At 45.6% G+C, this 14,574-nt stretch overlaps 1 protein-coding gene across 1 annotated transcript in view; it reads right to left on the bottom strand.

Annotated features, from left to right (window-relative positions):
- LOC120794447 (potassium voltage-gated channel subfamily C member 1-like) overlaps positions 1-13,283 on the bottom strand; it is a 38,876-nt gene extending 25,593 nt beyond the window's left edge. The window contains 3 exon segments of the mRNA XM_040135537.1: positions 4,576-5,212; positions 5,214-5,263; positions 13,236-13,283. Of these exon segments, the coding sequence (XP_039991471.1) occupies positions 4,576-5,212; positions 5,214-5,263; positions 13,236-13,283 (735 nt within the window).
- Between the last annotated feature and the right edge of the window lie 1,291 nt (positions 13,284-14,574).

Raw genomic sequence — 14,574 nt, 5'->3', positions numbered from 1 at the left:
GAAATGTAAGACAGCTGTTCTAATGGCTAGTTGGATAATTAAAAGCCTTCCTTTTTATCTTTCTGAACCAACACACAACTCGGCTTCTCGGTCACGAGGTCTTCTGTCCTAAAAATGTAATGCAATGTGCCTGACATAAGTGGTAATGTCACCTAAACCCTGCCCCAGGCGATCTTTTCCACCCAACACCATATCTATATATATACTAACACCTATCAATATGTCTTTTTGCTATTTTCCGTCCACCCCGGCGATTTTCTACCCAGTGACGACCTGTTCTGAGGCTGTCCGGCACAGTGGCAGGTCATATTTGTGTTTATGACAGCACTGTACGCTCCAGTGCTGAACACTGTGAAAAAGAACAGCAAACACTGAACCACAAGACATGACCTTCAGGGATAGGGAGGTTCTGGACACAACGCCGTTCCCCCGAAACGAATCAAATACAGGGACAAAAAAAAGTCTGATTTGGAGGGGGGCAAAGGGGCATCCTGGACAGGCTGAGCGACAAATGGTGCTTTGTCAGGAGATTGCTGACAAAGACAACTCTGCCCTTCTGGTAAGAAACTGGAAGTGACCAGAACACAGCAAAACCTTTGGGACAGTGCGACTACATTACAGGACAACTAAAAGACAGCAAACCGTAAAACTTATACGATGATAACATTATTTTTAAACCTTTTTTTAAGAAAAACATATTTCATAGAAAACTGTACATCTTTCATTTATGCAAGTATTTATTCTGTATTATTGTACAGTATGTCAAATTCAACTGAACCTCCTTTAGCAGGAGTGTTGATGTCCAAAACTGACTGCTTAATACTCACTCAAATCATTTTGCTTTATATATGTGTATGTCATTTAAAGATCTTGCATACTGCACAACACTGTAACAGGTATTTCAATTCATTTCAATAATTAGACCATTTCAGTTTTGCAAAAAGAACAAATCCCATTCTTGAGGGATAATTTCTAACTATAACCATCAAACATTATCTTATCCATCTTAGTTTAACATATATTCAACCTGCTGAGTGAGAAGTGATTAGATCAAATTAGATTAGCTCTGGTTTAATAAAAAAAAGAAAAAAGAAAAAACAACTGACAAAACAATAACCACAGTTCATTGATACTGGTGGATCCTTACTTATTCAATTAAGATCAATGTCATTCAGGCAGATTAGATTTTAAAACAGTAACTTGGAGAAAGAAAACTAGCACAGCGAGGATAAAATGGGAGAAGATCAAAATCTTTCCCATGTCGTCTCAGCTGCACTGCAAGATCTATGTCGACCAGGCACAGATCAATAAGGAAATCAGATGCAAATTGTATTGTATATCACCTCATCAAACAGAGGCATATACATCCATAAATTTTGTCAGTGGGTTAACGGTCATGCTACCATTCAGCGGAGTAGAATAAGCCAGAGTCCTTGTCAGTATTCTCCGATTTTAAGAAGTGATAGAGAAAGAGAGAATGTCTTTAAAAACAGACAAAAAGAGAAGATAATCAATAAAATATCAATCAATAGGCAGGCAGAAGGGCTGGGGTAGGAAGATTGGATGGCTCAGCCCGTCACAGATAATCGAAGATGTTAAGACAAGGGTCCCCACCCCCATCATGCAACGTCTTTCTTTCTGTGGTTGTCACCTCCTCCCTGTTTATCTCAATACCCCTCTTCCTCCTCCTCGTCCTCCTCTTTCTCCCTCCGTGTCCTTCTCAGGCTCCCCTTCAGTCCCTTTTCCCCTCTATTTCTCCCCACTCTCTCACCCCTTCTCCATTTCCCCTCACTCTGCCTATCCCTCTCTCTCCCACCCCCCTCCACTTCTTCTCTCCTCCTCCAGTGCTCCCCCCTCCTCTCTCCCGTGTCTACTGCAGCAGAAAAGCCAGCACAGACACCAGCGTGTGTGCGTTTGTACATGTGTGTGTGCTACTACGGTAGATCCACGAGCGAACCTCGCTAGATCATGAGCAAAGAAGGGGGTGAAATATATATTAAAAAAAACAGAAAGACCCTGCATGCTTGTCGAACGCTCTGATCAAAACATTGATTGCTGATGCATTACATCACAGCCATGCAAAAACAAAATCCCCTTAAATCGTTACAGTAACGTCTCTCCTCCTGTCTCCCTTGATTTCCTCTCGTCTCCCTCTTCTTGCCTCTGTCTCTCTCTCATCTGTCTCTTTGTATTTCCACATCAGCTCTCATTTTTTTTTATGTCCTAGCCTCTCTTCATCTCTCGGTCTTTTCTCTTCACATATAATTTGCATCTCTCAGGACTGAAAGACCGAAAGGTTCTGCCACGTTGGACAGGATACTTTTAGAAAGAGCAAGGGTGGGGAAATAAAAAAAAAAAAAACGAGCGATTTGGGTCACATCGCTGTTTGGCGTATAGCGCTGGCATATTAGACCTACAGAGAGAAATGGGTCCGCATTCACCCACAAATAGAGCAAGTGTTGTGCAGCCACTGAAATGATACCCACCTACTACCTGCTCTGTACTCTGCATAACCCCAGTGTGGCATCACAAACACGACTATCTGCAACCATTACACTCAACAAATGTTAGTTTTTGTATCATTTATGAGATCTTGGCCAGAGTAACCAGTGGATGTGATGCTAAACTGTACATTACATAATATACAGCATTCTAGCAGCTAGGCAGCAGGTACAGTAGCTTGCATCCAAGGTATGGCAGTGCTGCAAACGCTGCCCCCTCTTGCTCTAAGATAATACAGAATTCAGCACCAAATCCACCTCTGTTTACACACACATGCAAAGCGCCTTTTTGCCTCGTGCTTGTCACAGTGCTCCATTTGAAAATCCAAGAACCGAAGCTCTCTACCTCTCATGCAACATTTGGATCTCCAGCAAAGAACTACTCCACTATGAGTTGTTTTGTTGCAGGGAGGGGTGGGATGGTGGGAAATCAATCCAGCTGGGATGAGAGTAACAGTTCGCGAAACACTTCCTGCCCGATCCCAAGTCCAGAGAGGTAGATCGGGGGGCCTGAACCAAACTATCTGTCTGTCAAAGACACTTTCCTCTTCCTTTGGAAGGAACTGAATCTAGGTACTGTATGTAGACTTATACCTGGTGCCAGAGGAGGTGTGTGTGTGTGTGTGTGTGTGTGTGTGTGTGTGTGTGTGTGTGTGTGTGTGTGTGTGTGTGTGTGTGTGTGTGTGTGTGTGTGTGTGTGTGTGTGTGTGTGTGTGTGTGTTTGGAAAGACGGGTAAGAGCCTGTGTGTGCAGCTGTTATCTTCATCTTTGATAGTAAATACTATATGCATTGCTGAGTGTGCAGTGATTTCTGTTTTTTTTTTTTTTTTCCCAAAGACATTCAGGTTTCTCCAGTGTGATGGCATGAACTGGCCACTGCAGGTGTCTGCTGACTGTCTGGTTTTGCATGTGCACCTACAGTTTGCATGCATCCTCAGTACCTATGGGTCCTCACACACCCTCATCACAGAAAAATACTAACAAAAAGCACAGACAGGGTGCAAGACGAGGATGATCAAACTATATCACAGGATATACAAAACAACACAAATCAAAGCAGTTGGATCAAGCAGCTGGATTTGTCTGTAACTGGAGCGTCTGAGAAAAAAAGAACCACAAGCCCACTGAAACTGTTCTCATGCGCCAGGGATCAAAAACACAGTCAGGGGTACTTGTTACTCTTACACCTGTATGATCAAATGCCGTCAAACGTTTGCTTTTAAGAGGTAATTCATTAAATATTTACAGGAAAACAAAAAAGGGCATCCCAACAGAGGAGCAAGTTATGCGTAACAGCAATGAAGCCCGTGCGTAAAAGGCATGTACGGACCATACATGCTGGGACAGGGGAGAATGGAAAAAAAAAAAAAAAAGACCCAGCAGAGTCTAGCACTACCAAGGGCAAATGTGGGAAAAGACATGCACTTCAACACTGACGATTCGGCGTCGAACGAGCCTCCTCAGTGCAGTGCTACAATAAATAAGACTAACATGAAATACGGCGCATTGGTGTGCATCGTAAAGGGACAAATGTCACCTAATGAAGGCGTTTGGATGCAGGAGGCGCAGCGGCTGCTGCGTTCGGAGGCAGATATGTATTAAACCTGCTCAAGTAGCAGAATACGGAATTTAGGAATTATGACAGCAATAAAAACGGCATTCAGTGTGAATCCAGCTCCTCCTAAACATGTAATATAACAAGTCAACGGCGTGGAGGTGATGATACCTTGCTTGTTACATCAACTAGTAGCCATCGACCAACAGATATAGCTGCCATACCATTTTCCATTTTTCCTAAGCTATCAGCATTAATTATTCAATATCAGTAAGTCTATATCCTGCCAATCAACACGAGCTGCACTGACAGGGATCCCACACATACCAACACTGAGTGGCCTGCAGTTAACCGTGAAGGACTGGTTTCCCTGCAGTTCCGATGTTAACATAACATTTAAAAACAAAGTTTTGACAACTTATCGTGACTCAAGCACTGGCCTGAGACATCATGAGGTAGAACAGTACAGTACAGCTCAGAGACAACTCGGTCCCTCCAGGAGAGACATGGGTAACTCACCCGGGCATATTTGGAGGAATACGGGTCTTCAAACAGTGCCCATATTTTGGGCTGCCAGGTTTTCCACCAGCCCGCTTTCCTTGCGTCCTCCTGCATGCAGAGTCTTTTCAAGTCCCCATCCGCACCGCCCAGCGCTGGGTCGTCGTCCGGCGCGTCCGGCTCTGGAGTCTCGAAGCTGTCCAGCGCCTCCTCCGCATCCCGGTGCTGCCGGTAATTCATCCAGCAACACGCCTCCACGTCCGTCTCGTCGATGCCCCAGAAGGCCAGCTCCTCTTCGAACAAGGGACCGCACACATCGTTGGGACAGTGCAACTTCCCGGTGCGGTAATAGTTGAGGATGAAGGAAAACACTGACGGGTGGCGGTCGAAGAAGAACTCGTCTAATTTGGGGTCGTAGTCGAAGTTGCTGAACGCGTCCGGTTCGGTGAGCCACGATAAGCGGGTACCGGGCAGCGTTTTTAGGGTGCTCCGGTAGGTCTCATGCCGCACCCCCCCGCAGTTTATCACGATTTTCTCGCTTTCCGACGGACAAGTCATGTCTGCGCTGTAACATGCTTTGTTGGACGACTTGTTCCCACCCTTGCGCCCTTTGAAAGAGGATACACACACCGAACTGAGCATAGAGGACCGGGGGGGAGGGAGAGGATGAGAGAGACCGAAGGGAGGAGGAGGGAGGAGTCGGAGGAGTCTGCGGGGAGAGAAAAAGGGCAGAAATTTAAGCAGAAGGGAGAAATAAATCTGGATTATCAACATTGCAATACAAATTAAGAATCACACGCTTACACCAGCTGTATGTGCAATTATTCACTTGATAATCAGATGATGGAATGGGCGCAAAATGACCTTGTGCAGGTGCAGTGAGTGACGGAAAGGGGGTAGGGGGAGTGGGGGGGTTGGAGGGTGCTGGGATGAACATGAGGGGTTGTTTTTGACACAGCATCCTGGAGCCCCCCAAAAAAGCAAAAAACAAAACAAAACAAAAAAACAAAAAACAAACATGCCTTCCACTTATTAGTGCAGCATATGTAAAACAGGTGGCTTTGAGCACATTCATGAGTCAGCACCCTCATGGGCTGATTGTTAACACCACGGTGATGGGAAGGTTTGAGCTACTGTCATGTGACTGGGGTCCCAGCACGGTCACCATCCCTCGTCCCCCCCTGCTGAACTATTATCCCAACTGTCACTATATTCCCTTGTTCAGCCAAGAGTCCCTACATTGATCTGGTTGATGCTCAAGTCACTGTTCATTCAAATCCTCTCCCTAATTAGGCCACTGTGAGACTTAAATATACAGACAGCCCCCCGCCCCCGCCCCCACCCACACACACACACACACACACACACACACACACACACACACACACACACACACACACACACTTCCCACCCCTCCCCACCTGCAACAACCTTTCCCTTCCCTGGGTACGCAAGAGTATGTGAGAAAGGGGGCTGGGAGAAAGAGAGGAAAACTGGGGGTTCCATCTCTCTTCTTCTCCCCTTTCTCCAGAAAGCCTCTCTGACGTGTGTGTGTGTGTGTGTGTGTGTGTGTGTGTGTGTGTGTGTGTGTGTGTGTGTGTGTGTGTGTGTGTGTGTGTGTGTGTGTGTGTGTTATTTGTCTCCCGAGAGTGCAGTGTCCATACTAATGTTAGATCTCCTCAATCAGCCTATGTGCTTGCTACTCACACTGCTGCAGCCCCATCCGACCACACTGAGGTTCATGCACAATTATGTCAATGCTCTTTCTGCCACTTGTCCTGTGCATTGTGTTGCGTGTTAGTGTGTGTGTGTGTGTGTGTGTGTGTGTGTGTGTGTGTGTGTGTGTGTGTGTCTGTGTGTTTGTGTGAAGACATGTGGAGAAAGAAATGAGGAGGAGCGGGAGGTAGAGGGTGGGTGAGAGAGAGAGAGAGAGGGAGTTTGGGGGAAGGGGGCCATAAATCCGATTTTTAATGGAAGGATCGAAAAGGACAGAACAATCAGGAAAACAAGGCAGGCACGGACAAAGACCTGAAGACGGGGACAAAATGAAAGGGAAAGGGAGATGCGAAGGGGGAGAAGAGAAGGGGGAGAAGAGAGGCAGAGAGTGAATGCAGCACGCTTCCAGTGAACAGCTAGTGTAATATTGTCTCTTCCCTAGTAATGGAAGAAAGCGGTTGATGGGAGAGAGTAGAGGGGGAGGAGGAAGAGCATCGAAAAAGGAGAGTGCGCTATAAAAGTGAATGAATTCTGCTGCAGTAAAAAGCCAGTTATTTGCTCTCTCTCTCTCTCTTTCTCCCGCTCTTTCTCTCTCTCCTTCTCCCAGCGAGGTCAGATTGTTCGCCAAAGAGCTGCGTCGACATCCTAGGGAGGGCTTCAGAAAAGACAAGCGTTCACAGCGACAACAAAAAAAAGCCTATACATGCACCGTATGTATGTTGTTAACCTTTTCCTCTATTCAAAGAAATGCACCACTCTCCTCCTCCTCCCCCTTCCTCTCCTGTGAGCTCCAACTGGCCCTCCCCCTCTACCTCCTACTACTCGCTCGCTCCCTCACTCCCTCTTCCTCGCTCGCTCTCATATTCCGCATAAAGGAATCACATTTCATTGAAGGAGGAGAATCAAGCCTTTACTTCTTCTTCCTCTTCCTCCTGCTCTCACAACACGGTCTTATTCCGATCCAGTGCCCCCCTCTCTCTATCTCTCTCATTCTTTTTCTCCACTTCTGCCTCTTCTGTCCCCCTTTTTTTCCTCCACTCACTGCATTTTACTCTAATACACTCTTCTTTCATTTCTCCCCTCTTTTTCTCACTCATCTTCTTTTCCTCCTCTACCCCCCCCCCCAAAAGTAAGATTCCTTCATTTGGGGGAACTCTCTCCTCCTCTCTCCCATGAGACTTTTGCTTTCTGTGACTGGGACACTGCTGTCGTTGTTTCTTACATGTTACTAGTACTTATTCTGTTGTTTTGCTCATTCCACTGCACTTTTTGTCTTTTTTTGTTCTTGGAAAAGTTTGCTGTCTCTCTTATCTCTTCAGATTTTATATTGACATTAAGTTTCTTTTCTTTTTTTCAGATTTTATTTTCACTTTTTTTGGCATGAAAATGATCAATTTTTCCATTTCTGAGGATCCTGGAAAAAGACTTAACAACACTCAGGTAAGCCCTACTAAGATCAAGGCTATTGCATGGGTAAACAATCAAAGCACAAATATTTAATACTGTGCACAGTTGACGAAAGACTAAAATCTTATGTTCACAGATCAGAAAAAATCAAGTAACTAAAGTGTTAAATGGCTTAAATTTCAACTTTTTTTCCAAGTCCTTGCAGTGTTTACTGCAGGAGCGTCAAATCTGCTTGCTTGACAAGAAAAAATCCTGCACTCATGAGTTTGAGAGTCGCACTGCATCCTTACGCCAAAGTAGTTTAGCTCCCGTCTTAGCAACTAAAACCATTTGACAAGACTAATTCAATAAGAAGCTAGTAACCTGCAAAGAACATCTGCAACAAAAAGACTATTTGGAAGTGGAGTCAGGATGGGAGAGTGTAAGAAGATCTGTGACTCAGACTCAGCTGTGTCCTGTGGGGCTCTCCAGCAGGGACCGCTTGTGTTGTGAGGTGGGTTCTGTTTCAGCACCATGGACAGCGGCAGGCGCTCGCTCTCTCTCTCTTTCTCTCTGAGGCAAACTCCTTCTAATGGGATCCTAAACTTTTTAGAAGCAGCTTCTGTGATCTCACTGTGAAACTTTTATCCCTTGGATGAGTTTTTTTTTTTTTTTTTTTTCACTTTGTAACTCTGCACCCTGACTTGTACTTCATAGGCAGCTGCAGCTTATTGGTGAACTGCTGAATATTTTATACACAGACAGCCACAAGTCTGTAACTGTGGTTAAATGGCTTTTTGTTCCCTGGGAGTCATGCGTGGTGAGCATACTGATTTTATACATTTGCTTAAGTATACCTTCATGTATCAAAGTGAATGTGGAGGTTAATCGGGATAGGGTGTAGCTGGGTTATTCCCACCTTTCCTTGGAACTAATTACATTCCTAGATTTAAAATTTGAAGTCTGAATGAAAGTAGCTGTCAACAAGACAAGAATTGTGATTTTGCACAGGGCATGTGAGTTGAATGCTTTCATTTGGATTTCAGGTGAATGCCTGCAGTTTTCAGCTCAATACAGGGGAAATAAGCACATCGCTTTATGATTCAGCCTCAGCACTTTGTTCACTGACAGTAGTGCAATTGCTTGGAACAAAACACCACAGAGTGTGTGGGGGGTGCTACAAAAAGTGAGCATCAAGTGTAAAATGGAGGAATGAAGTCGAAATCCAGTCCAGTGCAGATGAAAAAAATCACAGAGGTGAGAAGGAAGGCAGAGGGAGAGTTTGCATGAGGAAGAATCTAAAAACTGAGCCAGAAGCTTGAGGGGGAGGAGCGGGGTGCAGGCAGAGGCAGGCAGAGGAGCAGAGAGGAGGAACAATCCCTCCCCACCACCACCTCTCTTTCTCTCTACCTGCAGCATTTCCTGCCTTGGCCACCATGTCCTGCGCCACCCTGCTACTACTGCCTCACCACTGCACATACACAAGGGGAGATAAGGCAGCAGAGAGAGGGGGGGAGGGAGCGAAACGCATGCACACACACACACTCACCTGAGTGCAACAAACGGGCTAAGAAAACCAAAATGAGGCATAATCATTAGAAACCACGAGAGAGGGAGGATCATTTCTGCAGTGGACTGATAGATAGAAGAAATAGGGCTAAGGGAGGGAAAGAGCTTGCATACGGCTCGTGCACGAGGGCTGCACTGACGCTAATATATATTAGCAGAAACACTGCAGCAAGAGGGGGAGGGAGCACAGGATTATGGGATGCATTGACTGTGAGGTACAAGCAGCAGTAGGGAGAGGGAGAGACAGAGAAGGCAAGGGAGGAATTTGGAGGAGTGCTGACTGTGCGGAACAGACCCAGCAGTTGGCAGAAAAAGCAAAAACCTTTACCAATCGCAGAGGGGGAGAGATAGGGGGAGTGAGATGAGATGGAGAAGGTGGGGTGTTGGGAAGAGAAGGAGAGAAAAGGACTGAAAGAGTGTGGGGGGGTAAGGTAGAAGAGAGAGAGGATGTTGGGGAAAATGAAAGAGGGGAGAAAAAAAGGGGGGGAGGAAGGGGAGAAAGACATAAAAAGACCTTGCAGTGGCTCAGGATAGTTGGTGGTGGGGGGTGTAGGGGAGGTTTGGGGGTTAGAAATGGTCTGCAATACTAATAAGAGGAATAGAAACAGTGGAGTGATCAAGAGAGAGGCGGAGAGGAAGGAAAACAACTGTGAGGATGTAAAACAGATATACAGCTGAGCTGAATGGCAAATGTACAACTAGGGAAAAGGAGGGCATTGCAGACAAGTGTGTAATGTATGTTTGTATGTGTGTGAGAGAGAGAAAGAGAGAGAGAGAGAGAGCACAAATTACGTATGTGTTACTGGTGCACAGCCATTTTTTCCCACACGCTACCCCATCAAAGGATGTAGCCACAAGGCTTCTTGCTGTTCCATCCACATCGCCTCCCTCCCTTCCTCCTCTCCTCTTTCCTCAACCCCCCTCATCTCTACTTTATCTCCCTCTCCTCTCCTCTCCTCTCCTCTCTCACGCACTCCCCAGTGTTGAGGAGACCCCAACAGGAGAAAGCGAGGCACTGCAGCGCGGTGAAAACACTGCGGTCACCTCCCCTTTTAGTGCGGTGTCACACCACACAGTGTCCTCTCCCTCCTCAGATTGTCATTGCACCTCATGGTGTAACTCTGATTCTGCCAGGAGAAAGAAGCCAGATGAGGTGTCTGTGCATGTGCGAGGATGGTGGCGAGAGGTGGGTGGCGCATGAATTGAACAAATGAGAATGAAAATGAAAGGAAGGAAAACTGCGTGAATGGATGGAGAGAAAGACAAAAACAGACAGGGTGTGTATGCAGATAAAAACAGAGAACGAGGCCACACAATGACCCAGCAGCTCTCAGACGGCTCACGTACACAGAGAAGAAAGAAAAAAACAAAACAAGGCATTTCTCATCATAACAAAGATCAACATTGGCCAATTCCCAGAATATCAATTAAATAGCCAATCAATTAAGCAAGCAGAAAGGAAATCTACCAGAGGCAGCTCCTCTACTCAGCAACACCAGCATGGAGATCTCCAGGGGCTGACCAATCCACACATACTGCAGCACCAACACCCCCCTCGAGGGTCTCGAGCCTTGTGCATATTGCCCCCCCCCCCCCGAAGCTGCAGCTGCTCTCTTGCTATGATCACCTCCAGCCACCTTTTCTTTTTTTTATGAGAGAAAAAAAAAGATGACAATCATGCGCTCCTGGTTTTCTCCTTTTAGCTAGCCAGGGATGATTAATACATAGGGCCATTTTCAGGAATAGACTCGTAGCAACGAAGCCTGTAATAGAGCTCTGAAAGCTCAGTCAGTGTCCATGACTAAGATCCTTCCTGCCCACAGGAGGACTGATGCTGAGATTTTTTCGGATGGATATGCCCAGTAGGTGAGACTCCACTGGTGACAGAAGGGTGTAGGGTGAAGGGAGTGATGGGAGAAGAGGTACCAAAACTCCCTTCAACGAGCTATGATTGGTGCAAGAGAGGTCAGAAAAATCCTGAAAAAGCACTGAGTGCAGGGGGGAAAAAAAGCCATGGGATAGTGTGTCATGTTGGGAAGGAACTCTATTTTCGGACCTGGCTGACTCTGGTTCTTGGGAGAATTTGCATCAAGAGCAAATAGATTGAACCCGCACACCTCCTAACTCTCTCTCAGGTCGTTTAAACCTGTCTATTCCTAATTAATGACACTGCCCTTCCTGCATGCTTAGGACCATTATGGTCCAGCAGTGCAATGGTGCGGTACACGGGGCCAGACAGACAAACGGGACGAGGAAAGAAGCATTACTCCACTGATTCCTGACCTGTGAACTAGCCAGCGATTAGACATAGAGGAGGGGTAGGGAAGTCACAGATTAGACTCTCAGCAGGCGGGTGGGGAGGGGGAGAAGTTGGGTTTTATTGTGAGGAAATAAAATGAGAGGCGAGGGGAACAAAAGAGATGAGAGAAGATGAAAGGTGAGCTCAAAGTGAGCCTCAAGGTCAAGGGTTTTAGGGGGTTTAAAAAGCAGCTCGATTGGGTAATAAATGAGTCAGAGGACAGAAGGAAAATGATCACAAGAGAAAGACGTGAGATGAGAAAGAAACCATCACAGCCAAGGAGAGAGGAAGGGTCAGAGGCAAAGAACACACACAAACCTAGAATACGCCAGATGCGTAATTCAATAACAGCCTCGAAATAGATTTACCCCCCCCCCATTGCTTAAACAGCAGCGCCCTCCTTTTCAAGCCCCATCACTACTCTACCAATCACATCCACCGAAAACATGCCACTGTCTCTGGTGGGAAGTTTTTTTTTTGTTTTCGTTTTTTTTTTTTCTAAAATCGAAGGGGTGTTTTCTGGGTTACCCTCAATCTAAAAATAGCTCCAGCTGTAGATTTATAATGCAGGATTGAGGTGGGGAGAAGCAGGGAGAGAGCAAATGGAGGAAGAGAGGCAGAGTTCCCATTAGGGGAACAGCATGCTGGAGCCAGTTGGCAGAAAAAAAGCGAGTCATGCACAGGAAAGTGAAGGAAGAAGAGGCGTTATGAAACTGGAGACTTTGTGTGTAATGCCGATGGAGCAAGTTGACAGAGTCCAGACATTTAACTGCTCATATAGACTTCCAGGATAAGACCTCAGTGACGCTATGTCCTTCCTGTGGTTCCACTCCAGTGCACCCCCCCCCCGGTCTCGTCTTCACGCCTTCCTCTCCTCTCCCTCTTTCATGTATGTGTGTGTTGTTTGTGTGTCAGTTCTCTCACCCTCCTCCCGTGATTCCTTTATCAAACCTCCATTTCAGGCCTTGACACTTACCCAGTGCTGCCACGAAGCAGGAACACACACACACACACACACACACACACACACACACACACACACACACACACACACACACACACACACACACACACACAGACAGACAGACAGGCACAATCACAAACACACACTGAGGGCACATGCAAGTAAAACAAATGCATGCATACAAAAGCACAAAGCAAATCACACATGGAAACAGTTTCTCACGCATATGGAAACAAGATGATGCCGAAAGGAATGCACACACTCACACACACACACACACACACATTCCAATAAGTGGCATGAAACTGCTCTGATCTAGTGGTGTAGATGGGGAAACACCCACCATTTGTGCAATGAGGGATGTTAGGATTTACAAAATAAAATCATCAGGCGTCATATCAGTTGATCATTAAAACCTGACTGAGTAAAAGTACAGTTCTCTTTATATTCTAGGAGCAATAGATATACAACCGTGAAGAGGTTTATGATTCCAATTCGAACATTCTTCACACATTTTGATTCCGCCAGATATCGATCAAAACACACACATGCTACAGAAAACAAAAATCGCAGTTATCGTGGATAAAACGATACTTGTTGAATGTAGGTTGGACGCTGTATTTCTTTTTTTTTTTCTTTCTTCTTTTTCTCTCTCTCTCTTTTAGAGCTGGCCCTGTTGTTAGACGGATAAACGCAGAATAAAGCCACCAAAATACAGACATAAACACAGACACGATTCATACTCACTTGCTTTTGGTTCAGGTTCGCTTCGAGTGCGTGCAGGAACACGCACATCAAGCTTAAAGATCAATCAAAACGTAGTTTTCTTTGTTAGATCGCTCTTTCTTATGATTTCAGAGAGTATCCAGTTTCTCGCAGGCATTCAGTTGATCTTTTTTTTTTTTCCCCCCCACGATTATAATAAATCAACATAGGATTGCGCGCGTCTGTTGCTGGAAATCTCGTTTGGACACCGTTATTGCCGAATGTTACTTATAGCTTATGGTCATGCTGATGGTGGCAGGGGATGAGTCTTTCGGATGAAATGAAGCAGAGGTCCCCCTAAAAACTGCCTTTTTGCTCTTTCCCCTCGGTTTTCGGAGCCCCTCTCCCACCTCTTTTGTTATTGCCAAAAAAATAATTGCCAGCCTTTGTTACAGTGTCTCTACGCTTCCAGGCGCAGGGTGTAGCTACCATTCAGCTCTTCCTCTGTCTCCCCCCTTCCAAATGTTTCAGTGGAGATGCAGCCTGTAGACACCTCTCCCTTTGCCTTTCCCTCGCTGTGCCCGTCTCTGTTCCGTTGGAAGAGCGTCACCTTCTGCACTATTTTTTTTTTTTTTTTTTTTCCCTCAGACGATACATGTGGGCGGATTAGAGAACAAGACAGAGGGGTGGGAGGACCCCGGTGAATACAGAGGCTAATTTCTCATATGACTGCTGAACTTCATAAATATGTATGTCAAACACACACAGACACACACACACACACACACAGACAGACAGGCACAATCACAAACACACACTGAGGGCACATGCAAGTAAAACAAATGCATGCATACAAAAGCACAAAGCAAATCACACATGGAAACAGTTTCTCACGCATATGGAAACAAGATGATGCCGAAAGGAATGCACTCACACACACACACACACACACACATTCCAATAAGTGGCATGAAACTGCTCTGATCTAGTGGTGTAGATGGGGAAACACCCACCATTTGTGCAATGAGGGATGTTAGGATTTACAAAATAAAATCATCAGGCGTCATATCAGTTGATCATTAAAACCTGACTGAGTAAAAGTACAGTTCTCTTTATATTCTAGGAGCAATAGATATACAACCGTGAAGAGGTTTATGATTCCAATTCGAACATTTTTCACACATTTTGATTCCGCCAGATATCGATCAAAACACACACATGCTACAGAAAACAAAAATCGCAGTTATCGTGGATAATACTTGTTGAATGTAGGTTGGACGCTGTATTTCTTTTTTTTTTTCTTTCTTCTTTTTCTCTCTCTCTCTTTTAGAGCTGGCCCTGTTGTTAGACGGATAAACGCAGAATAAAGCCACCAAAATAC

The sequence above is a fragment of the Xiphias gladius genome, chromosome 9 (assembly GCF_016859285.1).
Source record: "Xiphias gladius isolate SHS-SW01 ecotype Sanya breed wild chromosome 9, ASM1685928v1, whole genome shotgun sequence".
NCBI lineage: Eukaryota > Metazoa > Chordata > Actinopteri > Istiophoriformes > Xiphiidae > Xiphias > Xiphias gladius.
Note: the sequence above shows the minus strand (reverse complement) of the source record. Positions and strands in the feature narration are given on the sequence as shown.